The 26,651-nt window shown below is 50.1% G+C and overlaps 1 protein-coding gene and 1 long non-coding RNA gene across 4 annotated transcripts; one reads left to right on the plus strand and one right to left on the minus strand.

Annotated features, from left to right (window-relative positions):
* Window positions 1-538: 538 nt before the first annotated feature.
* On the minus strand, window positions 539-6,607 carry Klf10 (KLF transcription factor 10). Of its 2 annotated transcripts, none has more exons than NM_031135.2 (4): window positions 6,526-6,607; window positions 3,767-3,997; window positions 2,758-3,673; window positions 539-2,246 (listed from the first exon to the last, which is right to left on the minus strand). In NM_031135.2, the coding sequence occupies exons 1-4, from the start codon at window positions 6,559-6,561 to the stop codon at window positions 1,987-1,989; spliced, it is 1,443 nt and encodes a 480-aa protein (NP_112397.1). In that variant the 5' UTR covers window positions 6,562-6,607; the 3' UTR covers window positions 539-1,986. The 2 variants fall into 2 exon arrangements, with proteins under 2 accessions (NP_112397.1, XP_063120372.1); XM_063264302.1 differs by lacking the exon at window positions 6,526-6,607 and adding an exon at window positions 5,670-6,170.
* Window positions 6,378-17,858, plus strand: LOC134479897 (uncharacterized). 2 transcript variants are annotated; one of them, XR_010053784.1, is made up of 4 exons: window positions 6,378-6,516; window positions 10,035-10,121; window positions 16,682-16,815; window positions 16,967-17,858. It is a non-coding gene; the product is annotated as an uncharacterized LOC134479897 (long non-coding RNA). The 2 variants fall into 2 exon arrangements; XR_010053785.1 differs by lacking the exon at window positions 6,378-6,516 and adding an exon at window positions 7,064-7,262.
* Window positions 17,859-26,651: the final 8,793 nt, after the last annotated feature.

Raw genomic sequence — 26,651 nt, forward strand, 5'->3', positions numbered from 1 at the left:
AACAGACAAAACGGGGAAAGACTTATGCGAACTTGGAAGTGTGGTGCGCACCTAATCCTAGCATTCCAGGGGCACAGGAAGAATTGCTGTAAGTTCCAGGCCAACCTGGGCTACAATGAAACTGTCTCAAAAAGTGAGCCAGAGGTTTCATCAGGGACTAAGGTGGCCTTTGCAGATGTTGTCAAGAGCAGTGAGTTTTAGACCAACTAAAATAATGACCTCATTAAAAAAAAAAAAAATCACACCCTAGTTACCATTCTCCTAAGGGACTAGCAAGTGTTTCTCTGCAGAGGGGGCTGGCCTTTCACGCAGCTTAAGTAGCAGTTTGTCTGTTTTATCTCTTCCTGGTCTGAGTGAGTGACAGGTCGGCCTTCTCTCGTGGCAGTCACATTGCGGGTGAATTCTCTGGGTTATGGTTAACTCAAACACCCCTTACATCATCTTAACGAAACCTGGCCTCAGGTCCTAATCTAGATGAGATCAGTAGGAAGGTGAGATGGAGAATGGGTTTTATCACATGCAATAAATCCACTATGTATACCAAAGAAAAGTCTTTATTGTAAACAAGGTATAAAGTACAACAAAAAATATTGTGCAAATTGTAACTCGTGATTTTTTTTATAATTTTTAAGAAAACTCTTTTTTTCAAGGGTTCAAGTTTGCATGTCAGAAACCTATGAGATACAGAAACGGTTTAAATGGGAAGGTATGGTGAGTTTTTCACTGTGGACTTTGAATAATTTACCTTTACTACCAAGTGTGTCTTCTATCCACTTTACAACAGAACAGAAATACTGTTAGCAAAAGTCACTGCTTTCAGGTGGGGATACAACTCGGTGACAGAGCTTACAGAACACAAGCAAGGCTCTGGATCCCCAGAACTGCAGGTGTGACCACATTATGACACTTTAAAGTCTCGGAGTTTCCCGGACACCCAGACACTGCAGCGGCAGGAAGAACGTATCTGCACCATGAATATCCTTGTCAAGTCGGAAGTGAATGTTCTAGTAACAATTTCCTACCTATCTACTCAGACATCCTGACAAACTCCTATAAATAAAAGGACACCTGTCCATCTGTGATGGTCACTAACTTCCTGATTTGATAGAAACAGTGTACGTCTGACGTAAGTGTCCTTTGCTGATGACATAAGCCATCTTTCTCAAGGAGTCATCTCAAATTCTTGACATCTCTTCTTTACGACACATATTTTCACTGCCAGATTGTTTTCTAAACAAAGCGCAGCGTATCTTAAGTCTATAGGAAACACATTGGTGTACAGTTTTCAAATCTACACAAAAAACTGCAAGCAAACTAATATCTAAGGTAGAGTAAAATGCCTAAACTTTCAAAACAAAAGGCCAAAAAAAAGAACTTTAGCTGCACTTCCAAGCAATTAAATTAATGAGAGTTCCAATCCTTGGGCTCCCCTTAGCAATGTACAGCTGTTCAACCTCAAATACCAACAACAGTGGAAGAAATGATAGTTTTCTATACTTAGCCACGTCCACGGAGTTGACTGTAAAGACTAGGAATAATAAGCAAGATAACTCTAGGAGAAGATGACACAAACTCACTTTCTAGCTGCATTTCTGTACCGTAATTTCAGCCTCTATATTCTCGAAACCAACGCTTTAAAAGAATCACACTGCAAAGCTGGTCTCAAGTATAAATGGCAAAAACAAAGTACCTGATGTGTATGTGATTCAAAACCTGTGCTGTGCTCATCTCATCCGAAACCTTCCAAAACTACTCAAGGGACACGAGTGTTCTCATCTCTCTACGTGGTAAGAAATGAACCCCGCCCTTCTGTGAACTGCCTGTGGCTGAAGCACTTCTCGTCATCTAACCCAGGCTGGGCCTCCCCCCAGGCCAGGGGCTTCTGCTTTAGGCCCTGTTGGAGGGCCGCAGACTTGCAGAAGCATTTGACACGGTCACCGGCTCGACTCTGACCAAAGTTTATTCTGAGTCTCCATCTTCTGGCCGTCACTGTGCCGACGCTGTGGCCGGAGGCAGAGCGATGTCATTTAACTTGCTCACTTCCATTTGCCAGTTTGGCAGCTTCTTGGCTGATAGGTGTCGCCGGGCATGTTTGGTTAAATGGTCACTTCTCATGAACCGACGGTCACACATGGGACAGGCAAATTTCTTCTCACCTGTGTGTGTCCGCCGGTGTCTGGACAGTTCATCGGAACGAGCAAACCTCCTTTCACAGCCTTTCCAGCTGCAGCTGAAAGGTTTTTCCCCTGAAGCAAAGAAAGCCGGATGGTTACTATACATGTACAGTCTTTAAATTATAGACGTCACCACATATAGAGACATAAATACAGAGATATAACTTAAAATGAAGGCTGGTCAGTTCATAAATTATCAAAGTATTACTAGATATGCTTGGTGTGGTGGCACACACCTTTAATCCCAGCACTTGAGAGACAAGAGGCAGGAAGGTATCTGAGTTCAAGACCAGCCTAGTCTACAGAGTGAGTTCCAGGACAGCCAGGGCTGCACAGAGAAACCCCGTCTGAATATAATAATGTAACAAATACATATATATTATGTGTACTACTAGATATGTTGTTTCCTCTGCCTTCACTTCCCAAGTGCTGAGATTACAAGGGTGTGTCACCAGGCCCAGGAACAAACTGAATATTTTAGAGATACTGAATTATCCACCCCAACACCCCCACTTGCACTTGTGGCTGCAATCGGACTCCACATGCACACCCATTTCAGAGACAAAGCTCACGTGGTCAGTACCTGTGTGTGTTCTCACGTGGGCCTTCAGATGGGAACTTTTAAAGTAAGTCTTGCCACATCCTGGGTGGCTACAGATGTGACTTCTTACTCTGGACGAATCAATCTGGGGAGTAACCCTTGCTGCTGAAGGAGAGAATCCAGGCGCAGGGGCAATGGGAGACAGTCTGGTGCCATTGGGGCTCACCACTGGAGGCTTTGGGCTCTGTACAACGGGCTGGGGTACCACAAACATGACCGTGCCCTTGGGCACCTGAGTGCCCATGAACAACACGGGTGAGCAGACAGCGGGTGGCTGGCTGGGCGGACTGCTGGGGACAACTGTGGTAACGAGAGAGTTGTTTGCTGGAAGGGGAACCATCTGGCAGATGACAGGCAAGGGTGGCACTCCCCCAGTGGACACTGTAGGTGAAGACATCAGTACTGACTTCTGTACTGGGGACGTGGGAGCTGGCTGAGAAGACCTACAGATGACTGTCTCTGAGGAAGGCACAGCAAAGTCATACGGCGCAGTGCCGGCCTTCTCAGCGCCATTCGCCGCTGTGCTGGGCTCAGGCTTGGGTCTGTTTGGTGACACAGCAGCACAGGGTATGTTCTTTCGAGTAGCCTCGACATTTATGTGGGTTCTTCTCCGGAAAGAATTGTCCTGGTAGTTGAGGATGCTAGCTGCTTTCACAGGGCAGGACTGGTGGTTACAGAGTTGGGCATCAGCTGTGTGACGGATGACACTGGTGGCTTGAGCCTTAGGGAGGGGAGGGGCAGCTAATGGGCTCTTTTCCTCCTCTTTAAAAGGAGCGATGCTGGGAGGCTTGGCAGCATCGGAGAGCGATCTGAAGTGACCAGTAGGTGGCGCTGGTGCCGTCAGATTTGACCCCTGCGAGGGTTCGAAGTCAGAGGGGCTGTAAGGTGGAGTCAAACACTACAAAGACAAACACAAGGAGAGAAATTAGAGGTCCATTACATAAACACTGAAAAATGCTGTCACTTCTGCCCACTCTTGAGGAATACTCACGAATGCTGGGACGGTCTGAAGGTCAGGCGTCCCTGGAAGCAAACTGTCTTCCTCTGAGGTATCAGACACTGGTGTGACAGGCCTGTTTTCAAGGTATTTCTTGAAGTGAGACTTCCAGTCGCAGCTCATGGACATGAGCGCTTCCACAGCTTCAAAGTCACTCTGTTCAGCTTTGTCCCAGGGATGTGCTCCCTCTTTGGACTTTTCAGAAATTAGTTCCATTTTCCCCTCCTACACAAACGAAAGTTAAAGCCATCGGCTATTAGTTTTCCAAACCACAGGGATGTACAATGTTCACTGTTTTAATTTAAAGTTAAGGGCCACCTTATTGCCAGAAAGGGGATTAAGACCAGTGTCCTAAAATGTAATTTGACTTAAAAAGTAAACTACTTCCAGGTGAGAGTGGTCTCTACTTATCTAAAGTGTGAAATGGGTAACATCATCACATATGGGAAGATTAAATAAAGTAAGTGTACACACACAAATACAGTCAGGCATGGTGGGATACATGTATAGTCTCAGGAATGTCAAGGCCAAGCAATTGGAAGCTGAATCTCGAAATGCAAAACACACGCAAAGCAACCAAAAAGGGAAAAAATGTTTTGGTCAAGTCTCATTCTCTTCACATCTATGATTTTACCGGATTTATTCAATGCAATGCTTTTCTATACCACAAAAGACTAGACAGGCATAAAAGGTATAATGTTCTTGGGATATGAAGAAAAACAATAACGAAACCCCCAAAAACTGAGTACAAGTTGGTTTCAATTTAAACACGGCTTGATAACCGATCGTGCTGGGTGCAACACCGTCAGCCTAATGTCTCACACTGAAAGTTCTTTGACCTTCATTTAAAAAGAATCGCCATCTCTACCCTCCTCTCAAAAACCTAATACATAAATAAAACGGCAAAGATAATCTGAAAGCCTTTTTTTTAAAGATGCCTATCTTCCCATTGAGGGTGGGAAAACAAGACAATGCTCTTGAAATACACTAACAAGGTAATTGCATAATCGTTCGCGCCTTTATGTAAGCTGCAATGGATGAACACTGTAAGTGTAAAAAGCCTATGGTCACCGACTCAAAGAAAGGGGTGGAAAAAAAGGCAGGCAGGGGTGAAGAATGTGCGCCGGGAGGGGAAGCTGGGAGGGGAGCGAAGAGCTGGTGCGAGGCAGGAAAGGGAAGCCGGGTGGAGGCGGGGGCGGGGCGCAGGAGGCCGGCGGGGGAGATCCTCGCTGGCGGGGACCGACGGATGGGGCCGCCCTAACCTCAATGAGGCTGGCTGGTGAGTCACCGGGAACACTGCCCGCCGCGCGCACGTCCCCGCGCCCCGCCCCTGCCATTGGCCAGCCGGCCTGCGGCCCGTGCCCGGATTGGCTGGGCGGCGCAGGGTGGGGGCGCGAGGAGGGGGCGAGGCATGTGAACAAAGCGTGATCAGCGGCTGCTCCGGGCGGCGCAGGAAACGTGAACTGGGAATTGCCGCGCCGTCACCTTTCCCCTACTTCCTGAGCACGGGCCCCCGCCTCCACCCGGCCGGGGAGGGGCCGCGGGCGCCGCCGCCAACCGCTCGCCAGTGCGCGCCGGGCGGCGCGAGGGCTGGGCGGTGTCGGCTCTGGAGGCACCCGCCCCTTCCACCTCCCCCGAGCCGCGGTTCCCTTAGGAACCGACAGCAGGGCCGGGCCTCGTTCCCGCCCCTGGCGGAGGCCAGAGCTGGGTCACTCGGGGACGAGGAGCTCCCCGGGCGCACCCGCTCGCCGCCCATCCCTGGCCTCCGCCTCGGCTGCGGGAGGTGGAGCCGGGTCCCCGCGGAAGCCCGACCGCCGCCCTCCTCCTGCTCGCCGCCCCCGGGGAGCGGCCGGAGCCTGGGCGCTCCGCCCACTCGGCCCGCGGGACCTCAGCCCACCCGCGTCTCCCGCAGGCGCGGCGTCCCTGGCTGCTGCTTCCGGCAGCCTGGGCCCCCGCAAGCCGCGTCTCTGCAGACTCCCAGACGTACGGCGCCCACAGCACGGGCTCCAGGCGCCCGGCCCCACGGTTCCCGCCTCGACACGCGGCCCCCGCGTCTCGCGGTCCCGACTCCCCCGCCCAGCTGTCGGGCTCCAAGGCAGGACCCTGCACCCTGCCAAGAGTAGTCTACAGGCAGCCACCTGCCTCCGCCTGGGATGAGAGCCCCCTCCCGACGTCTGCGGGGGTGCCACGGCCCCCCTGGCGGCCGGAGAGCCCGCGTGCCATCCATACCCCGCGCGAAGCCGGCCATCCCCTCCCCCAGCCCCGGGCTAGCCCAGCCGCGCGGTCTCCACCTGGCAGGGTTCCCCCCTCCCCCGACGAGCAGGCGCCCGCCTCTCGGGTAGACAGCCCATGAGTAGTCTTTGCCACCCTGAGTCGCATTCCTGCTGCAGACGGGCATCTCCCGCCAGAGCCAGGTGCAGGGCGCCCCCTCCCATCTCAACTGCGCTCCCAGGGAGACAGCTCCTCCAGCTCACTCGCCTCCTGGGGTCTCCCCGAGAGTCCCCCTTGTCTCCTGGACACCCAGGGGTAGGATCGCTCTCCCCTGGTGCACGTCCCAGGCTTTTTCTTCCGACCCCCTCTTCTGCACATGCCCTCGATGATATTCCCAGCCTACAGGGAGGAAAACCCTTGCAAGACCCCGCTGCAGCCTGGGTTCTCAGGCGTGGTTTATTTAGGGGCTCATGCTCCCTCCGCTCTTCGGCTGGCTCCCGGACACAGCAGGAGGAAAGGACCAGCATCTCCAGGTAACTTACCGAAGCTTGCTGGAGAGAAGCGCCGAAGTTAAGCATGGTTGGCTGCCTGGCCGTAGGTCGCGAGCTGCTTGGCTGCTGGCTGCCTAGCCACAGACGGAGCACTGAGACACTAGACGTCGACGCCACCGCGCTCCGCGCTGTCTGCCCCCCTCCCCATGCAGGTAGCCGCTCTGCCTGCCCCGCGCCGCGGGCGGGGTGGAAGGCGGGGCGTGGTATCGACCAATCAGCGGTAAAGGTGTGTGAGGCCTCAGCCAATGGGCTGGCGGGGCCACGCGTGATCAGCGGCTGCCCGGCTGCAAGAAGCTCTGTCAGTGGAGCGTGTACACAACCCGAGGCACCGTGTTCCCTCCGTCCAGCCCGGGGGAACTACGGGGACCACCTGACTCCGTGACGCCCCTCGCCCAAGTCTTCAGTACCCCGCCCATGCCCGGAGGCGGCGCCGCCGGCGGGGCATAGCCGAGAGGCGCGGTGGCGGCGACCAGGCTTTGCGGAGAGCCGGCCCACGTGGGGGGTGGGGAGGGAAGCCCGCTCCGCCCAGTCCCCTTCGCGCCCGCAGCGTCTGGGCCCGCCAGGGAGTGGGCGGGACCCCGAGCAGAAGGCGGAGGCTGCAGGCGCGGCTCCTGGCCACCAGACGTTCTTTGGAAGCGCGGTTCTCGTGGGTCTTGCGTGGAGGCAAGAGCCGGGTGAACCACTGAGTGGCATTTCTGAGCATTTGCCGGATTTTGTCACTCTAAACCGTGAGGACTGGGGAGAACCAGGGCGAGGTGGTGGCGGCGGGAGCCCTGTCACGGAACAGACACCTGCTCGCACTCACCGCCCACGCCCAGGCGGCAGGCGTTGGCTCGTCCTCCCATCTGCAGCACAGGCACTGGCAGCAGGGCCCGCCTCTGCGCGTCCCTCCCGTCCTTCTGGGCGGTTGGTGTGGGGACTACGGGAAGCTGGTACCTTAGGGCTAGTGGCGTGGCCGGGAACCCTAGACTCGAGTGCTCGGTGGCAGAATCGAGTTTGAGTTTGGTGTAGTTCAAGTTTAAAATACAGTGTTCGAGCTGTTTCTAAGGTGGACTCCACTTCCCCCACCCGCGGGACCACAGTCTTCGCCGACGCCCCGCCAAGAAACCGCTTGTGGGGATGGGGTGAAGAAAGCATGTTTATTGGTGGGATTCCTGACTGGCTCAAACACCGAGTTCCTGTCCCTGTCCCCCTTCACCACTCCAGGGATTGGGGGCAAGCTGAGCTTCTTAAGGAAGCCAGCCTTCTGTGTGCAGCAGCCAGGGCTGAGGCTGTAGCCTCCTAGACCCAGAGCTCTTGGCTCCTCGTTGGCGCCCTATTGCCCCACCCCCTTGCCCGTTTGTGCGGGTTCACAGCAGCTGTTGGAGCCGGAGGCAGTGATAACGGGGCTTAAAGCAAACTAGAGATTTTATCGTCTCTCTTGGATCAGGCGGATCATGAGACAAAAGTCACTGCCCTCCTATGGGCTTTTCAGCCTGCCGAGCTAGACGTGCTAAAGCACCAGACTGGGTAAAGGAGGGGAATAGCTTTAGAGGCCGCTAGCTCTACTAGCAGCATCTATCTGATGGTTCCTTCTGGTATACCTAAAGCCAGCCAGCAACAAACTTAATGACAGTACCCACGGGCCAGAGAGGCCCTGGGTAGGGGTGGGAGCGGGGGTGGGGGTGGGGGTATGACTGAATGGCCTCCTGTCACTGCCAGCTTTGAATCCGCTGGAGGAGCGCCAACTCAGCAACCCAGGCAGCTCTTCCTGCCTCCCTCCACCCGGTGCCCCTGCTTCTGTCTGCAGGAGTGTCCCTCCCTGCAGGCTTCCTTCCGCTTGGGCTGGCCCATCCTGTTGATCTGAATCTGAAGGGTTGGAGCAGCTGGCCTGGGCACCTGCTACAGCGCAGGAAGCTCTTGTGTGTGCCCAGCGGCAAGCCTGCCTGCCTTCCTGTCAGGGAGCCGCCTCCTGGAGAGGTCACAGCCAAACCCACCAAGCCTGAACCCTGTGCGTTCGAGAATGTGGGGCCTGCTGGTGTGGTGCCCCCACACCCACCCTGCAGACCGAGTTGTAGGGAGCATTCAGGACCTGGAGTGATCACAACAAGAAAGAGAATGAGATAGGAAGCTGGGTGGTGGTGGCTTAATGCCTGGAGATTCAGAGAAAGCCTTCCCCAGTCACTTCAGACTCAATATCACCAAATCCAAAACTCCTTTTCCTATGCGGTCTTAAGGGGTGCTCATTGCCTGTCCAGCCACAAAACTTACGTGGGACCCAGTTAGTTCCTAGCTCAGAAACACTTACATACTGTTCGTTTTACAAGGTTGCTCTGTCTGCCTATCTTCCTTCACACACAGCCCTCCTTTTTTTTTTCTTTAGGAGACAGGGTCTCACGAGGTAGCCCCGGCTGTCTGACACTTCCTCTGTAGACCTGACTGCCTAGACAGCCCTCCTTCCACGGCCTCCCAAGTACTGGGGTCATTGGCATGAGGCAGGCACTTGGTTTGGTGCTTTCACCTCTAGCTTGGAAGAAGCTATTTCTCTTTGTAATCCCAGGACATCCACCCACATCACAGCTTGCTCTTCAGAGCCCAGATGCTGTGCTTAAAATTAAGATCTGATCACAACACTCCCTACTTAAATAAATGACCTTTGCCTATTGTTATCAGGAGATAAAAGGCCACCCCTTTGTGAGATGACCAGCTACTCACACAACCTTCCCAGACTTTTAGTAAGTCCTTCCCTTTCCCAGAGCCATCATATAGTGCATACATCTCCATGCCACACTCCCTGTTCAATAAGCACTGTCATTCAGGCCTCCATTCATGGATTCATTCAACAAACGTTATTGAGAATCTGTGTGTTCTAGGCTCCCCAGTAGACTGGTCTTGAGCCCTTGAATCTCCTGCCTCTACCTGCCAAATACTGGGATTCCAAGGGTGTGCTGCTGCACCCTGCTTTACTTTAAGGTTTAAAGTTTAAGCCCAGCATTTGAGAGGCTAAAACAAGATTGTCATAAATGAGACCAGCCTGGGCTACATAGTGAGTTTCAGGTGAAGACTGCCTACTTTGGAATTTACAGGCTATGGAATGACATAAGATTTGGTGCAAAGAAAGGCTAGACTGTTTTTGGAAGAAATGATTTTTTTTTTCTTTCTGAAGGGCCCTTTTTCCTCTCTGGTTTCAGTGCCTCCTTGCTGTGTTGGTGAAGCCTTCCTAGATAACTCCAGGCTGAATTATTTGCTCTCCCCCAAAGCACCTTATGTTAGAAGTAAAGGGCTTATGTCTTATTGCAAAACCCTTTTATAGTATTGGATCCTGCCCACCCCCGACTCAGATCCGAACTCCTATAAGACGGTGGCCATTTCATAATGTCCCCTCACATATACCCTCAGGCTGGCCTGGAACTCTCAGCAAGCCTCCTGCCTCAGCCCCTGAAGTGCTGTGATCACTGACATGAGCTGCTATGTGCCAGTTCCGTGTTTATCTTTCTTACTTAGTATTTGTTCTTTAATAGGTACTCGATACAGTTTTTCCAATGAAAAAAATACCAGACTTGTTGCTGAAGACCCTGTGGGATTGCAGACAGAATATGGGCCAATACGTGAGTGGAAATATGAGTCCTTCTATAACCTTCTCTCAGATTGTATTGTTATAAGGTCCTTCATAGATGTAGTCATAGATGTAGTCATCTTGGGCATGAGTAAGAGAGGAGACTTCTTCCATGATGGGAAGTGGTACCTCAGATGCTAACCCTTGTTGGTAATGGCATTGGTTTCCCTTCAGTCAGAATAACGATGTTAGAGATCCCCCAATTTAGGTATGGATCTTAGAACACACAATGCACCTAGCAGCTAGCTTCTCTTTGCTCCATACAGTCACCAGGTCTCATCCCTGTTCATCCCTTTATGGCTGTACCCCACGTACCAGCCATTAGCTGAACACTGGGGAACCATCATAAAAATGTTCCCACGTTGAAGGAACTTCTAGGATGCAAGTAACATTAGCCATCACCACATTGTGGAAGATGCTAACAGAGCTGGTGCACAGATGGTTTCGGGGGTGCTTAAAACAGTGTCAGAAAAGGCTTCCCCGAGTTAATTCTCAAAGCCTATGGAGTGGAGGAATAGCAGCCATTCAGTATACGCTTTAGAAATCTGAATCACACACTTGAGAGGCAGGATGAGGATGTGTATGTCCTTGAAGGGATGTAACAGAATGTTGTTCCCAGGGCCGATGAGGGTAAGGGTTAGCAGGGATGGCCATTGTAAGTTGCTCATTTCAGCCAAGTGTGGAGAACAGACCTGAGGAGTGAGGGCTAACACCAGTGTTGAGGTAAAGGTTACAAAAATGAAGCCTAAAGAAAAGAAGTAGAGGCAAATCGGAGAGCCTGGGGCAGAGATGTAACTTGCTTACTGGATACGTACTCACTACGTCTAACGAGAGAGACATCCATCACTGCCGGAAGGGACCACAGAAAAGTCATGGGTTGTGGAGGACAGAAAGCCATTGTCAAGTTCGCTTTCATTTTTTTTTTTTTAAAGGTTTGTCTTTTTTTTTTTCTTTTTTTTTTTTTTAAATACTGTGTATGGGAGGGGGCGATGGCCACAAGAGGGCATTGGATCCCCTGGAGCTGGAGTTAGGGACAGTTGTTTGTCACCTGTTGCTGGTGCTAGGAAATGAACTCAAACCTCTGCAAAAGCTGCCCATGCCCTTACCCTCGGAGCTCTCTCTCTGTAGGTCTGACACGTAGACTTAAGGCATGCAAGAGTCTGTGTGGCATATTGGAGTAGAGGTGGTTTCTGTCAGATCCGGAGTTTAGGTGATAACTTGTGGGCTGGAGAGGGAAACACAAAAATCCTCAGGGCATAGCGGCATCTGAAATCAAACCGAGAAATCCCAAAAGAGAAGGAAAGACAGGAGGAAACCAGGTGCAGGCATAAGAGAATGCTGGCTGAGGATCCTGGGCCGGGAGCTCCACTCCCTAGGTCTGGCTTGGTTGTTTGGCCTAGTGGGACAAAGTGTAGACCAGAGGCAAACAGAGGCTAATGGAGAAGCTGGAAGTGTTCTAAGGACTAAAGAGCGTCACCTTGGCCAGTGAATGTTGGTTTCATTACCAGGATATATTGATCGCCTTTTCTCACACTCATGATCGGACACCTGACTAAAACTATGTAAGGGATTGTTTCTTTTGCCTAACTTTGAGGGTTACATCCATCACAGCAGGGACTGACGGCCGGGAACACAGAATGACTGGTCACACTGTCCAAAATCAGGATGCAGGGAGAAATGGACGAAGGTGCTGAGCTGCCTCTCTCCCTCTACCCAGTGCCAGCCAGCCCAATGCCACGGGGCTCCCCACGTTCACAGTGGGTCCCCTTTCCTCACATGAACCTTCCAGGAAGCAAGCACGGAATAGACACATGCCAAGACGTGCCCAAGGCAACTGTGAATCTACTCAGGTTGACGATGATTAATGATCACACCTTGGAATTCAGTGCACTCGGGAGGCAGATCTCTGAGTTTGTGGCCAGCCTTGTCTACATGGGAGTTCTAGGACATCCAGGGCTACATAGTGAGAACCTGTCTTATCAAAAAGCAAAAGGAAAGATAACGATTGTATGTGATTTAAAACCTATTTGATAATATTTTCATTTCTTCTCTGTAAAGTCATGCGTCTACATAGCTTATTTTGTCCATATCCATCTTAGTTAGTGCTCCTTGCCCATCACCCTCCAAACCATGCATTTTTTTTGTTGCTGTTGCTGTTTACCCTCAGAGGCCAGCGTGTGTGTGGATGTAGAGCTGTTCACTGGGCCGCAGGCAGACTACAGCCACGCCTCCCGCCCCGCACAAAACAGTGGTGCTTCCTTCAGCTCACAGCCCTCCTCCTCCAGTCAGTTCTTACAGGCTTTATGAAACAAAAAAGTTTATTTTTATTTTTTGTAGATCAAGCTGGCTCCAACGTGGGAGATCCGCCTGCCTCTTCCTCCTGAGAGTTGATATTAAAACCCAGCCAAGCCGATTGGTGATGGTGCCTGCTTTCAGTCCCAGCACTTGGGAGGCAAAGGCAAGCAGATCTCTTAGTGTGAGACCAGCATGGTCTACAGAGTGAGTTCCAGGACAACCAGGGCTACACGGAGAAACCTTGTATCAGAAAAAGGGGGAAAAGAAACCCAGCCAAGAAAAAACTTTAAACAAGGCAATGTAATTCCAGCACTCAGGAGGAGCACTCAGGAGGGGAAGAGGAGAATCACAAGTTACAACTTACACTAAACAGCGAGTTTGAGGCCTGCCTGGACTATATCGTAGACTCTATCTTTTAAAAAGAAATGTATGTTTTTTAACCTTTAGCTCTCCTTGAGTAAATCAAGTCCTGCTTAGCTTTCAATATGTGACTCATTCAGAATGGTATGCCTATAGATGAGGAAATTCATTTCTGAAGAGAACCAACCGTCAGGAGGCAGAGGCAGGCAGGCTAACTGCTTCAAGTCCGACTGCAGTCTGGTCTACAGGAAATCCATCTTCCAACCTCATCTCCTTCAGAGCCCCCGCCATCTCCACACCTTGATTCTAAGTGTCACTTGCACTTGTTTTCTTTTTCTTTCCTTCCTTCCTTCCTTCTTTCTTTTTTGCGTGTGTGTGTGTGGGGGGGGGTTTCTCCTTATAGCCCCTGGCTGTTCAGGAACTCACTGTGTAGACCAGGCTGGCCTCAAACTCACAGAGATCCACCTGCCTCAGCCTCCTGACTGCTGAGAATAAAGGCGTACACACCACAGTTCGACTCTTTCTTTTTAACTTTAGGTTGTCATACAGAATAACAGATCCGATCATGGTGTCCTCATGCACGTCACTATCACTTGCTTATACTACAAGTCAAAGGTGGTGCTGAGGATCCCCCAGCCCAGGTCTGCATAAGACGTGGACATTTCCCTCTTCATCCTGTTGGGAATCAGCCCTTAGACACTGATGCTTGGGCACAGTGAGAGCCTGTGTGGAGGTGAACACTGAAGTAGTCCAAGTGTGCCTACACCAGAGCAAGGTTACCTGGAGTCCTCCATCCTGTCCCTCGGGCCCAGCTAATACCACACCAAGAGGACATGAGGCTTCCCACTCCAGCTATGGCCTGTAGGGTCGGGAACAGTGGTAGACCGCTGCTCAGGTGTAATTCCTGGGCTCTCCCGAGGCCTCTGCAGGGATCATGGTTTAGGGAAAGGGAAAGAGGGTGGCCCTTTTCTGCAAGAGATGCGTGTGTGTGTGTATGCACGCACACTCGGAGCTCCAGAGACAGTTTGTTTTTTCAGAATACTTACAACGTACAATATTTAACACTGTCGACTTGGAAGGATCTAGAATCACTTAGGAGACAAACCTATGGGCATGTATATGGAGGTTTCTAGATTGTAAAAGGGTGGCAGAAGCCCACTTTAAAACTGTGGCTGTCCTATCCCATGGGCTGGGCACCCAGACTGAATGAAAAAGAGAGCTGAGCAAGGCACTCCGTCCTCTCTGACTCCCGACTGCACACACGAGCAGCTGCTCCACTCTCCAACCACCATGCTTTCCCCGCCATGACGGACTCCTCCGCAACCTGCAAACTCAAACCCTTCTCCCCTAAGTTGCTTTAGTCAGATATCGAGTCAAGCAATGAGAAAGAACTATACACAAGGAAATGTTATAATTCTTTATTTATTAATTTGTGTGTGTCCGTGTGTGTGAAAGGAATCGTAAATAGCCAAGAGCTGAGCCAGGAAAACTGACAACATATAGATAGAATGAAAAATGTATGTACAAAGAAAGAGCTTGTTGAGCGGAGAGAAGTGTAGGATGTGGAGGTATAGAAGGAACGATTCCCAAACCTCCACCAAGCCACCCAGTGGCCAAGGGAAGTGCACCAGTGATATGAAGGGAAAGGAATGGGGAGTTGACTAGTGGAGTGCCTGTGCTCCATCTGCTGCCTGTGCTTCTACCTGCTGCCCATGTCTGAGCCTGTGTGTCTGTGTGTCTGTGTCTGTGTCTGTGCCTGTGCCTGTGCCTGTGTGTCTGTGTCTGTGTGCCTGTGCCTGCTGCCTGTGCCTGTGTGTCTGTGTCTGTGTGTCTGTGCCTGTGCCTGTGCCTGTGTCTGTGGCTGTATCTGTGTCTGTGCCTGTGTGTCTGTGTCTGTGCCTGTGTGTCTGTGTCTGTGTCTGTGTGTCTGTGTCTGTGCCTGTGTGTCTGTGTCTCTGTCTGTGTCTGTGTCTGTGCCTGTGTGTCTGTGTCTGTGTCTGTGTGTCTGTGCCTGTGTGTCTGTGTCTGTGTCTGTGTGTCTGTGCCTGTGCCTGTGCCTGTGTCTGTGTCTGTATATCTGTGTCTGTGTGTCTGTGTCTGTGTGTCTGTGTCTGTGTGTCTTGCCTATGTCTGTGCCCGTGTCTGTGTCTGTGCCTGTGCCTATGTCTGTGTGTCTGTGTCTGTGTCTGTGTCTGTGTGTCTGTGTCTGTGTGTCTGTGCCTGTGCCTGTGTCTGTGTCTGTGTCTGTGTCTGTGTCTGTGTGTCTGTGGCTGTGCCTGTGTCTGTGTATGTGGCTGTGTGCCCATGTCTGTGTCTGTGTCTGTGTCTGTGTGTCTTGCCTGTGTCTGTGCCCGTGTCTGTGTCTGTGTCCGTACTTCTACCTATTGCCTCTGCCACTCCTGGACCTGCTGAGACCACCCCTGTTGCTTGGCTTACTGAGTTTAGAGGCTTAATTTGACCATCCACTAAAATTTAATTAAAAACTTTAATCAAGCATTATTTTGAATGTGTATATTTCTCTCTCCCTCTCTGTGTATCTGTGTGTATGTGAGAGAGAGAGAGAGAAGTGTGAATATAGTATATGTCCACATGTATATATACACATACATGAATGTGGAGGCCAGAGAGGACATCGTGTATCCTATACTGTCACTGTCAATTTGTTCTGTTGAAACAGGGCCCCTGTCACATCACACTACACCATATCAACACACAGAGTCTCTAGTGCACACAGACTTTTACTTGTGTTCTCAGGATTTGAACTCAGGTCCTTGTGTTTGTATAGCAGGCACTCTTACCCCCTCCCCCCCCCCAGCCATCCCCTCAGTTGGTTTTGTTTTATTTTAGAGACAGGGTTTCATGCAGCCCAGGATGGCCTCAAACTTTCTATAAAGCTGAGGACAGACAACCTTAAACTTCTGACCCTCCTCTGTCCACTTCCCGAGAACTGGGATTGCAGGAATGACCACCACACTCAGATCTATGCACTGCTGAGAAGCCAGCGCAGGACTTGGACACGCTGGGCAGGCACTGCCACTTGACCTACTTCACCAACCTACAGGATGGCTTTTTTGGCAACACAATCTAATTTGTCTACTCTCCAGCCAGTGTTTCACCTTCCTGAGAAGTGAGAAGCCGGCGAAGTAGTTTTCAAGGTTCCACAAAGCAGTAAAACACGGAAATCACTCTTGGAGCTTTACAAAATGAATCTGCTGTGTTGCCAAAGCCTGAAAACGCTGGAAAGGCCGAGCTGAGAGGGTCATGTACAGCAAGCATCAAGGATTGCCAGGGTCACAGAGTAGCTTCCAGTTTAAGATCCTCCTGCCTCAGTCTTCTAAGTGTCAGAATTACACCTGCATGCCTTTGTGCCTAGCTTCACTACTGACATTAAAAAACACTTGTTTATTTTTATTTCCTATGCAATGGTGAACATCTGTCTGTATGAGGGCATCATAGTCCCTGGAACAGGAGTTACAGACAGTTGGGAGCTGCCATGTGTTTGCTGGGATTTAAACTCAGGACCTCTGGAAGAACAGCCAATGCTCTTAACCACTGAGCCATCTCTCCGGCCTCACTATTGGCATTTCAGTATGCATATTTTCAGTCTCTGCTCCGCCCTCCCGCTTCCTTCTTTCCGCATACTATACAAATATGGAGCCGTAAAAACATTACTCGGCCGCCCAGAAGATAAGACACTTGCCACCCAAGCCAGACAACTGAACTTCAACCCTAGGACCTGCTGTAGAGGAAGAGAATTGACTCCTGAAAGTTGTCCTCCGATTTCTACAGGCTCTTGGTGGTACACACACACACACACACACACACACACACACACACACACACACACCCTAAACCTTAATAAATTACTATTTTATAATCTCTCCTTTCCTTTTGCAGTCCTGGAGATGGAACCTAGGATCTTGAATATGCCAGGCAAACACTGTACCACTGAGCCACACCTCCAGTCCAGTGACTTATTTCCAAAACCTAAGTCATCATGAGCATCTCCCTGCACATCAGACAGTACAAAGGTAGGGCCATTAGAATTTGCTTAACAGTATGAGTTTCCAGTTTCTTGGCATAATCCAGTTGTTCTTACCTGTTCAGACTTCAGTACCTTGACATTGTGCCTGGTATAGTGGGTCTGTTTCAAAGGCCAAACGTCTGCCTTCTCTTTTGCAGCCCGTGAGTCACCAGTGGAAGCCACGGATGACGGTCTCTCTGCGAGATGGTGGCGTTTTAAGGCAAGTGCTCTACACCGAGTCACGCCTCCAGCTCTTAAATAAGAACACTGAGAGATATATGAACTTTTATCACTGTATTTTATTATTATGCACCAGGGACTCACATTTGCTAGGTAAACCTTCTACCATAGAACTCTATGCCCTGCCCTCTTATGACGTCTTGAGTTGAACTCTTTCGAATGTCGATGTTTTAGAGCAAGGGAGGGGGTCACCCATGCCCCACTTGGCCTTCTTCAGCTCTTACACCAAGAAGCCATGCCGTGCTGTGCTGCAGAGTGCGGTTTCCAGGAAATCACTTCCAAACACAAGCACAGGAGCCCTTGTGGCTGTCTAGCACCTACAACTGCTGACCGCAGCATAAGTGAGTGCAGAGGTGACTCACACCAAAGACAAGTGAAACCCATGAGCTTGGAAAAGAGAGCATTTTCCTGGTAGGCAGTTATCAAACGATCCGAATGTAAAGTGGTCACTCGGCACTGCAGCAGGGCTCCTTCACAAACACAAAGCTTTAGTGAGGCTCTGCAAGCATAGCAGTGAGGAGGCAGAACAGACCTCGAGGCATGGTGGCCGTGACACAGTACCCAAGTCCCTGATTTCTGTTAGCGAAGTCGCAGGGTCTGCCGACGCTACTGTAGGTCTGTTCCCTATCATCGCAAGGAACGAACGCTGGGGTTTGGTTAACGTTTAATGAAAATAGAGATACTGATTTTTTCCTGTCAGCTTCAGAGACCCCTAAAGTCTATCCACAGATGCCTGCAATGTCTCAAGACCCCCCCTTATCATTTCACTTAGCCTTTAAAAAATTAAATTATAATTTCAAAAATAACAAAGATGTTAAGGAAATTTTTATTTTCATTTTAAGTGTAGGGGTGTTTTTCCTGCATCCATGTCTGGTATCATGTGTACGGCACCTATGGAGGCCAAACAGGCGTGTTAGATCCCCTGGGACTGGAGTTACAAATGGTTGTGAGCCGTCATGTTGGAGCTGGGACTTTAGTCTGCGTCCCTAGAAGCTCTTAGTCATTGAGTCATCTCTCCCCACCCAATACCCTAAGTGACATCCCTCGGCCTTTTAAGAACAGAGTCTGAATAGAGCTCACTCCGAGGCAGGACTCCCTTATTTCTGCTCACACCATGCACACAAAGACCCAGCTGTCCTTGATTCTTACCCCCTTCGGGTTGTCATAACAAAATGCTGTGAGATGGGCAATTTATAAACAGCAAACACTTCTTTCTTATGTTTTGGAGGGGTGGGATGCTCACCATCAAGGTACCAACAGACTGAGTGCAGTGCAGAGCACTTCCTGTGATTATACCTTCTCTTCTCCCCCCCCCCCCCCCCCCCCGGGGCTGGGGACCGAACCCAGGACCTTGCGCTTCCTAGGCAAGCGCTCTACCACTGAGCCAAATCCCCAACCCCTATACCTTCTCTTCTAATGGTATAGCAGTCATTGCTCTCGACCTGCAGTTCCCTTCCAGTGTCTCCCTTCCTAAAGCTGTCTCTTCAGGATAGGATTCCAACATAAATTTGGGGGTTCACAAACATTCAGACACGGTTGCTTTGAAGGTGGAGAGGGATTAAGGCTGAAGAGGCAGTGGTTTGGTCTCAGGCAGACAGCACGAACCCCTGAGAACGCAAGGCTGGAGGCCCCACTTTCAATGTTCCTTTGGTCAATCCAAGAATAACTCTTGGGGCTGGAAATAAATGACTCTTCCTGGTTTTTTATAGTTGGGAGTGAAGAAAACAGGGAGAAGGAGATAGAAACAAAGTGTGATGTGAGAGGCAGCGGTACAGTCTGCAGACCTCCCTGTGAGTGTCCCTCTAGAGTCTCAGGCTGCTCCGTTCCTCAGTGATAACTGGAAATGACTAGTAAATCAGGGGTGTTGGGAAGAGTTTAAGACAGTCAATGAGGAGATTTTTTTGGTAAACATGGAACTATGGTTTCCCAAGCCTCTTTATACGCTAAATATCTTGTTGGTCTTGCAAAAGCAGACAGTCCCTTCACTACCAACAATTGTGATTTTGGTGCTAGAGATGTTTCCCAGGCCTTGTGCATTCTAGGCAAGGGCTGGACCCCTCAATTATATATAGGCCCCGGGAGCTTTTGAGATAGGATCTGTAATGTTTGTATATGCTCAGCCCAGGGAATGGGACTATTAGAAGGTGTGGCCGTACTGGAATAGGTGTGTCACTGTGGGGGTAGGCTTTAAAGACCCTCACCCTAGCTGCCTAGAGACCAGTCTTGTGCTAGCAGCCTTCAGGTGAAGAGGTAGAACTCTCAGCTCAGCCTGTACCATGCCTGCCTGAACACTGCCATGCTCCCACCTTAATGATACCGAACGGAACCTCTGAATCTGTAAGCCAGCCCCAATTAAATGTTGTTTTTATAATGTTGCTTTGGACATGGTTTATTTTGTTTTGAGACAGAGCTGGTACATAGCTCCCCGTGTAACTGACTGCTCCAACTCTTCTCAGCTTCTGTCTAGGAACGGCTCACATTATCAAGGAGAGAACAATGCAGCTAACAGTACAGAACTCTCCAGCATGGCTGGAAAGGTCACCAAGTGGTTCCATCTCTCAGGGAAGCAGTATGCCACCCCCCCGCCCCCCCACCCCCCGCTGCCCCAAACCTATTACCAAGTGCTTGAGAGCAAGCAGAGTCTAGGTGTGACTGAAGTGTTCAGCTTCCAGACTCCATGGCTTCAGGTGGCAAGTAGAATCACATGAAATTTTACCAGTGACTCTGCAAGAGAGTGGCGGTGGGCAGTGGGTATCTATGCCCAATGATTTACAGCCGAGGCAGACACCTGCTTCACATGCTGTATATGACGAAGTCCCTTCCGATTTGGGGACGAGGAACCTTGCCACCATCTGCCAAGGAACTGACCCAGTAAGAGCATGAGACTCCTCCTCCCAAAGCAGACTGTAATTAGTATCTGCTGTTGGTGAGTTCTCCAGGTCCCCACAGCCTCTCAGAAGAATTCAGGGGACCTAGCCTGGGAGGTGGAGGAGGAACTGGCTGGAGAGAGAGAGAGGTAACCAGCCAGGCTGACCCGTTTTGATGCAAAACCTAGTACAGCAGAGCTTAGGGTTGTCCTGTGTACTTCAGGCCTGGTAATCCCTGCTAGGGGAAGGCTGAGGCAGGAGGATCAAGATGTTGAAGCCCAGGCCTGTGTGTGAATCAAGGCCAGTCTGGGAAATTTCCTAAGACTCTGACTAAAAGTTTTTAAAAACTTAAAGACAGGACCGGAGGTCCAGTGTGATGGCTCAGTGGGTAAGGGCCTGTGCCACCAAGCCAGCAGCATGAGCTAGGTCAAATCATTTGCTGTTACAAATACAAGTACATGGGGTAGAGAGATGATGGCTCAGTAGGTAAGAGCTGCTCTACCAGAGGACTCGGGTTCAACTTCCAGCACCCACATGCAGCTCACAACTGTCTGTAATTCCTGTTCCAGGGAATCTCATACTCTCATGCAGGCAGACAGACAGACATGCAGGCAAAACACTAATGTACATAAAAATAAATAATTTAAAACATACAAGTACCAGGTAGGAGTGAAGGGAGCCCTGAAAACTTGACTTGTACATGTACATGGTGGCATCTGTGCATTCTTGCGTGCACAGAGTAAATAGATACATAGAAATAAAATTATTTTAAAGAAAGAGACAAGGAAAGGGCTGAGGGTGCAGCCAGGTGGCAGAGTGTGTAGTCTGGTGGCAGAGTGTGCAGTCTGGTGGCAGAGTGTGCAGTCTGACGGCAGAGTGTGCAGTCTGGTGGCAGTGTATAGTCAGATGGCAGAGTGTATAGTCTGATGGGTGAGTGTGTAGTCTGGTGGCAGAGTGTATAGTCTGACGGCAGTGTGCAGTCTGGTGGCAGTGTATAGTCTGGTGGCAGAGTGTATAGTCTGATGGCAGAGTGTGTAGTTTGATGGCAGAGTGTGCAGCCTGGTGGCAGAGTGTGCAGTCTGGTGGGAGAGTGTGCAGCCTGGTGGCAGTGTTTCAGCAGTGTAGTTTGCTGTCAGGCCTGCGATTTCTGCAGTAGTCTCTACTCATTGGATTAATCCCATTTAACAAAAGAAAAGTTTGTCTATGTTGTTTCCTGAGACAAGTCTCTCCTTAACCAGCTTGGAACTCACCATGTAGAGCAAGCTGGCCTTGAATTCAGGAGAGCTCCTCTTGTCTCTCTGCCTCCTGAGTGCTGGGACTACCATCATGGGTTACTAGGGCCCTACAAAGAGGGGAAAATACCTTTTCGCCAGCACCCTTGCTGGTTGGGGAGCCAACACTCCTAACCTGGTAGAATAAAAAGACCCCCACAGTCAAGGGAGAGCAACTAAAGGCAGAGGCGTTGCTTCTGGTTTCCTTCAAGGTCTCAGCACGGCCCTGTGTGGTTTTCAGTGCTAGTCATTAGCTGGGACTGAGGAAGCTTCTGCTGCTTCAAGATAGACTCCAAGCATGCACTGAGACTTCAGCTGGGAAGTGTGGCTGCTATAGGAGCCAGGCTAGCTCCCTGGCACCCTGGCACGTTTGGCCGCTGGTTTAACTGGTGTGTTGTCAGGAGGCTTAGCACACTTGGTAGCTGCTAAGTGGGTTTTCTCCCTTCTCCCCTCCCCCACCTTTGCCCACGGCCCAGACCTAGAGTCTGAGTGCACGGACCTTTCAGGCATTTGGGCTTTGATCACTGTCAGAACAGCAGAGGAGAAATAAGATTCATTGCGGGGAAACAGCCGGGATAAAAGGGCTTCTGTAGAGGGAGGTGACATGGAAAAGTGGAACCCACTGCAAACATTAGTATGATCACTGTATTGCAACTTTGCTACCTGGGCTCCCTCCATAATCCCCACTTTAGACCAGTTTAGTTCTGACCTCAGAAGTTAATAGAATTCCCCAGGTGTTGCTGGGCACGATGATTAAAACCCTATGTGGTCTCTGCACTCAGGAAAGTACTATCCACATAGGCCAGCCTGGGCTATACAAGAAGTTCAAAGCCAACCTGGGCTATATAAGGAGCTCAAGGCCAGCCTGGGCTACACCGATTCCTGTCTCACAAACAAAATAAAACAACACAACAAGAAGAATAACAAGAAACCCAAACAGACAATGCCCCTCAGATATGCCATGCAGACCAAGAACGACATATCTGAGCTCCAGGTTTAGAAGCTTGGGTTTTGGTTGAAATGAAGCCTTTAATTGCCCAAGGTATTTATCTATTTTCCCTCTAGTTTTCTTACCTACAAATGAAGGAATTGCCTTGCAAATGTGTTTGACCACAAACAACAGGGTTTTTTACCTGAAGCCCATTCTTTTTGCCCTGAGGATGATTTCTTATCTCTGAAATCCCAAGAATCCATTAAATGGTGGCTGAAAATCGAGATGATAGTTCCTATGTCTGACATGAGAATTGCTCTGCAGTTTCAGGGGCCCCATAAACAATTCCAGGAAGATTCTAGTTCAAGTGCTCTAGTAATAGGGCATTCTCCCAAGAAGAAACATCTGGGGGCTGGGGAGGTAGCTTGGTGGTGGAGTGTGTACTCCTCTGAAGAATGCTGTGGTAATTAGTTCAACCACTTTGTGCTCCCAGATACTCCGTCCCAGCCACCCTCCAGAGCCCTCTGGATTCGCAAACACACACACACACACACACACACACACACACACACACACACACACACACACACACACAACACACCAGTTAACTTTAACATGCCAGGCTGGAGAGATGGCTCAGTGGTTAAGAGCACTGACTGCTCTTCCAGAGGTCCTGAGTTCAATTCCCAGCAACCACATGGTGACTCACAACCCTCTGTAATAGGATCAGATGCCCTCTTCTGGTGTGTCTGAAGACAGCGATAGTGTGCTTACATAAAATAAATAAGTCTTTAAAATAGTTTTAATACGCCTTGAGTAGCTCAAGGGCTGGGCACTTCTTACCCTTCCCTCGAACACTCCCTTCCGGTACTTGTGACTTAACATCTTTTAAAATCTGTATTTCACATCTCTGCTACCCTAAACATAATTGGGAAAGTGCCCGGATGGCCACTTTCCTTGATTCTCAGATGTCAGCGGCAGGCCTTTAGGCCTGGTATTTCTTCTTCCCCTTCATGGTGATCTCTGCCCCCTTCCCTCTCTGCCCCAGTTTCTAGCCCACAAATTCCCAGTTTCCACCTCAGTCTACCTGCCCAGCCATTGGCAATTCTTTATTGCCAATCAAATCCAGCTTGGGGGTGAGGGAAGACTCTCAGCTTCTGGGAACATGGCCTTTGGAAGCCAAATTTAATTGAGACAACATTAGAACCAATCCCTAACAGTGGAGGACCAAAGCTTGGATACCACTAAACACTTCTTGTAGTTCACACTTCCAGTAACTCTAGGTCACGAGGACCTGAAGTCTCTGTCTCCTAGGCACCTGCTCACACAGGCACATGCCTCCACACAGACACACAGGCACATGCCTGACATAGACACACAGGCACATGCCTCCACACAGACACACAGGCACATGCCTCCACACAGACACACTGGCACATGCCTGACATAGACACACAGGCACATGCCTCCACACAGACCCACAGGCACATGCCTCCACACAGACCCACAGGCACATGCCTCCACATAGACACACAGGCACATGCCTCCACATAGACACACAGGTACATGCCTCTACACAGACACACAGGCACATGCCTCCACATAGACACACAGGTACATGCCTCTACACAGACACACAGGCACATGCCTCCACACAGACACACAGGCACATGCCTCCACATAGACACACAGGTACATGCCTCCACATAGACACACAGGTACATGCCTCTACACAGACACACAGGCACATGCCTCCACATAGACACACAGGTACATGCCTCTACACAGACACACAGGCACATGCCTCCACACAGACACACAGGCACATGCCTCCACATAGACACACAGGCACATGCCTCCACATAGACACACAGGTACATGCCTCCACATAGACACACAGGCACATACCTCCACACAGACACACAGGCACATGCCTCCACACAGACACACAGGCACATGCCTCCACACAGACACACAGGCACATGCCTCCACACAGACACACAGGCACATACCTCCACACAGACCCACAGGCACATGCCTCCACACAGACACACAGGCACATGCCTCCACATAGACACACAGGCACATGCATCCACACAGACACACAGGCACATGCCTCCACACAGACACACAGGCACATGCCTCCACACAGACACACAGGCACATGCCTCCACATAGACACACAGGCACATGCATCCACATAGACACACAGGCACATGCCTCCACACAGACACACAGGCACATGCCTCCACACAGACACACAGACACACAGGCACATGCCTCCACACAGACCCACAGGCACATGCCTCTACATAGACACACACAACTAAAACTTTGGAAAAGGTGTGAAGAATCCCTCTCCCCCCAGTTCACAGTCCCGAGGGGGAGACATGTTCCTCTTTCTCTTCTCTTCTGCTAAATGGATAAGGAGAATCCCTGGTTCTTGCTCAACACTCTCTCCTGCTTTTCACATGTTAAGATAATAGCTACCAGGCAGGGGCTATGAATATGAACTGCTTTTTTTTTTTTTTTTTTTTTTTTGGTTCTTTTTTTCGGAGCTGGGGACCGAACCCAGGGCCTTGAGCTTCCTAGGTAAGCGCTCTACCACTGAACTAAATCCCCAGCCCCATGAACTGCTTTTAAAAATAATGTGTGTGTTTTTTTAAAATCAGTGAGGGGAAATTTGATTTAAACCTCCTGCTGAAAAGACATGTATGTTCTGAGGTGTAGCACATCTATGTGCTAAGTCCTACAGAATGAGTCAGTCAGCCCTTCGTTCTCAGCACTGGGCCTTGAACCTCATGTATGCCATGCTACATCTCCAGCCTCAGTTTACATGTCCTGACAAAATTATATTTTCTAACATCTTCTGCTTTACGTAGACCTGTGAAACTCTGTCCCCTGAGAGGCAGATTTCATCCAAGGGCTACGACCCATCTGGAATCCCAACCCTAGGGGCACTGAAACAGGAGGTGACTGTGACTCTGAATCTACACAGTAACTTCCAGGGTAGCCTGGGCTACACAGTGTGCTCCAGGATAGCCTGGGCTACAATGTGAGACCCTATTGCTGAAAACAAAGTTATCTGTGTATCTGTTTTACAGAACTCTTACGAACTTCTCAGTGTTAAGCTCATTATTGTTGGGTATTTCCTTCGACATGTATATGCACACTCCTCAGCTGTGTGTCTCCATCAGTGTCTGTCGGAGAGCCAGTCAGCTCTCCAGAAGGACCCTTCCCGGCTTCTTCACACAGCTCATATGATATCTGTGTTGCACTGACTGATTTCTTGGAGCAGTGCTGAGGTCCCTACAGAGACCCAGTCCCAGCAGGAGCAGGATGGTGGCAGCCAGGACTGAGGCTTTGATAGGGAACGATTTGAGAAGTGATTTGTTTATAAACACATACTTTTGGCTTTTTGTTGGTTGTTTTCTGAGACCCGGGCTGCTCTCTACCTCACTGTGTAGCTGGAGTTGTCAAACCCTTGATCCCTCAGCTCTCAAGTGCTGGGATTACAGGCAAGGCACCGTTCTTCACGAATATATCCAACTTCCTGCCTTCCCAGTAAATATTTGATTAATTATGAGTATACATATGTGTATGTATGTGTCCTTATAGCATAAAGAGGTGTGTGTACACTGAAGCATATACTGTGATGGTTTGCATATGCTCGGCCTAGGGAGTGGCGCTCTCTGGAGGTGTGGCCCTGTTGGAGTAGGTTTATCACTGTGGGTGTGGGCTTTAAGACCCTCATCCTAGCTGCCTGGAAGCCAGTATTCTGCTAGCAGCCTTCAGATAAAGATGTAGAACTCTTAGCCTTCCTGGATGCTGCCATCATGCTCCTGCCTTGATGATAATGGACTGAACCTGTAAGCCAGCCCCAATTAAATGTTGTCCTTATAAGAGTTGCCTTGGTCATGGTGTCTGTTCACAGCAGTAAAACCTTAACCTTAGTGTCATAACACTATCTAATACAAATTATTGTATCTGTACTTGACTATGATATTAAAAACGGAATTATGCCCTGTATCTGGAAAGATGGGCACAGTAACCAAGTTTTAGCTTCCAAACTTAAGTAACAGGCAGTTTTCAGAGTCCTTTAGCTGCAGTCTGATGACTGTGTCCTCACAGGGGGACTACTAAATTTTTTTAGGTTCAGTCATTTTAATGATCTCCGTTGAGCCCAGGCTCTGTTCCAGACATTAGCTCGCAGCGTCACAGCGGCCCTGTGAGCATGCGCAGTACTGCCTCAGGTTTGTAGCTTGGTTCGTGTGAGTACCCTGCATTGCAAGCACCTGTTGCAATCCCTGGCCGTGCTCCATGACAGGTCTTCACATGCAGAAAGCCCTTTGCTTTATTTCGGTCTGAGAAAGCATCTCTGCGTGTGGATAGGGAGACCAGTCTGCAGATATATTTCCAGCCCAAACATCAGAGTCCCAGAGTCCTGGCTCGACCGCCTCTGCCTGGGAAACAGAGACCTACATATCACCTTGCCCCCTCCACCTGTCCTTCTGCCTCAGCACCTCAGAGAGTC

The sequence above is a fragment of the Rattus norvegicus genome, chromosome 7 (assembly GCF_036323735.1).
Source record: "Rattus norvegicus strain BN/NHsdMcwi chromosome 7, GRCr8, whole genome shotgun sequence".
In the NCBI taxonomy this organism is placed as follows: domain Eukaryota; kingdom Metazoa; phylum Chordata; class Mammalia; order Rodentia; family Muridae; genus Rattus; species Rattus norvegicus.

What these genes read in the sequence shown, in the direction of transcription:
- Klf10 (XM_063264302.1), bottom strand. Translation starts at nt 6,170, where the DNA reads ATGCCCGTCTGCAGCAGGAATGCGACTCAGGGTGGCAAAGACTACTCA. An exon ending in CGCGCCTGCGGGAGACGCGG is followed by an intron (nt 3,998 to 5,669) that starts GTGGGCTGAGGT and finishes TCGTTTGTGTAG; the next exon opens with GAGGGGAAAATGGAACTAAT. An exon ending in CCACGTGAGAACACACACAG is followed by an intron (nt 2,247 to 2,757) that starts GTACTGACCACG and finishes TCTTTGCTTCAG; the next exon opens with GGGAAAAACCTTTCAGCTGC.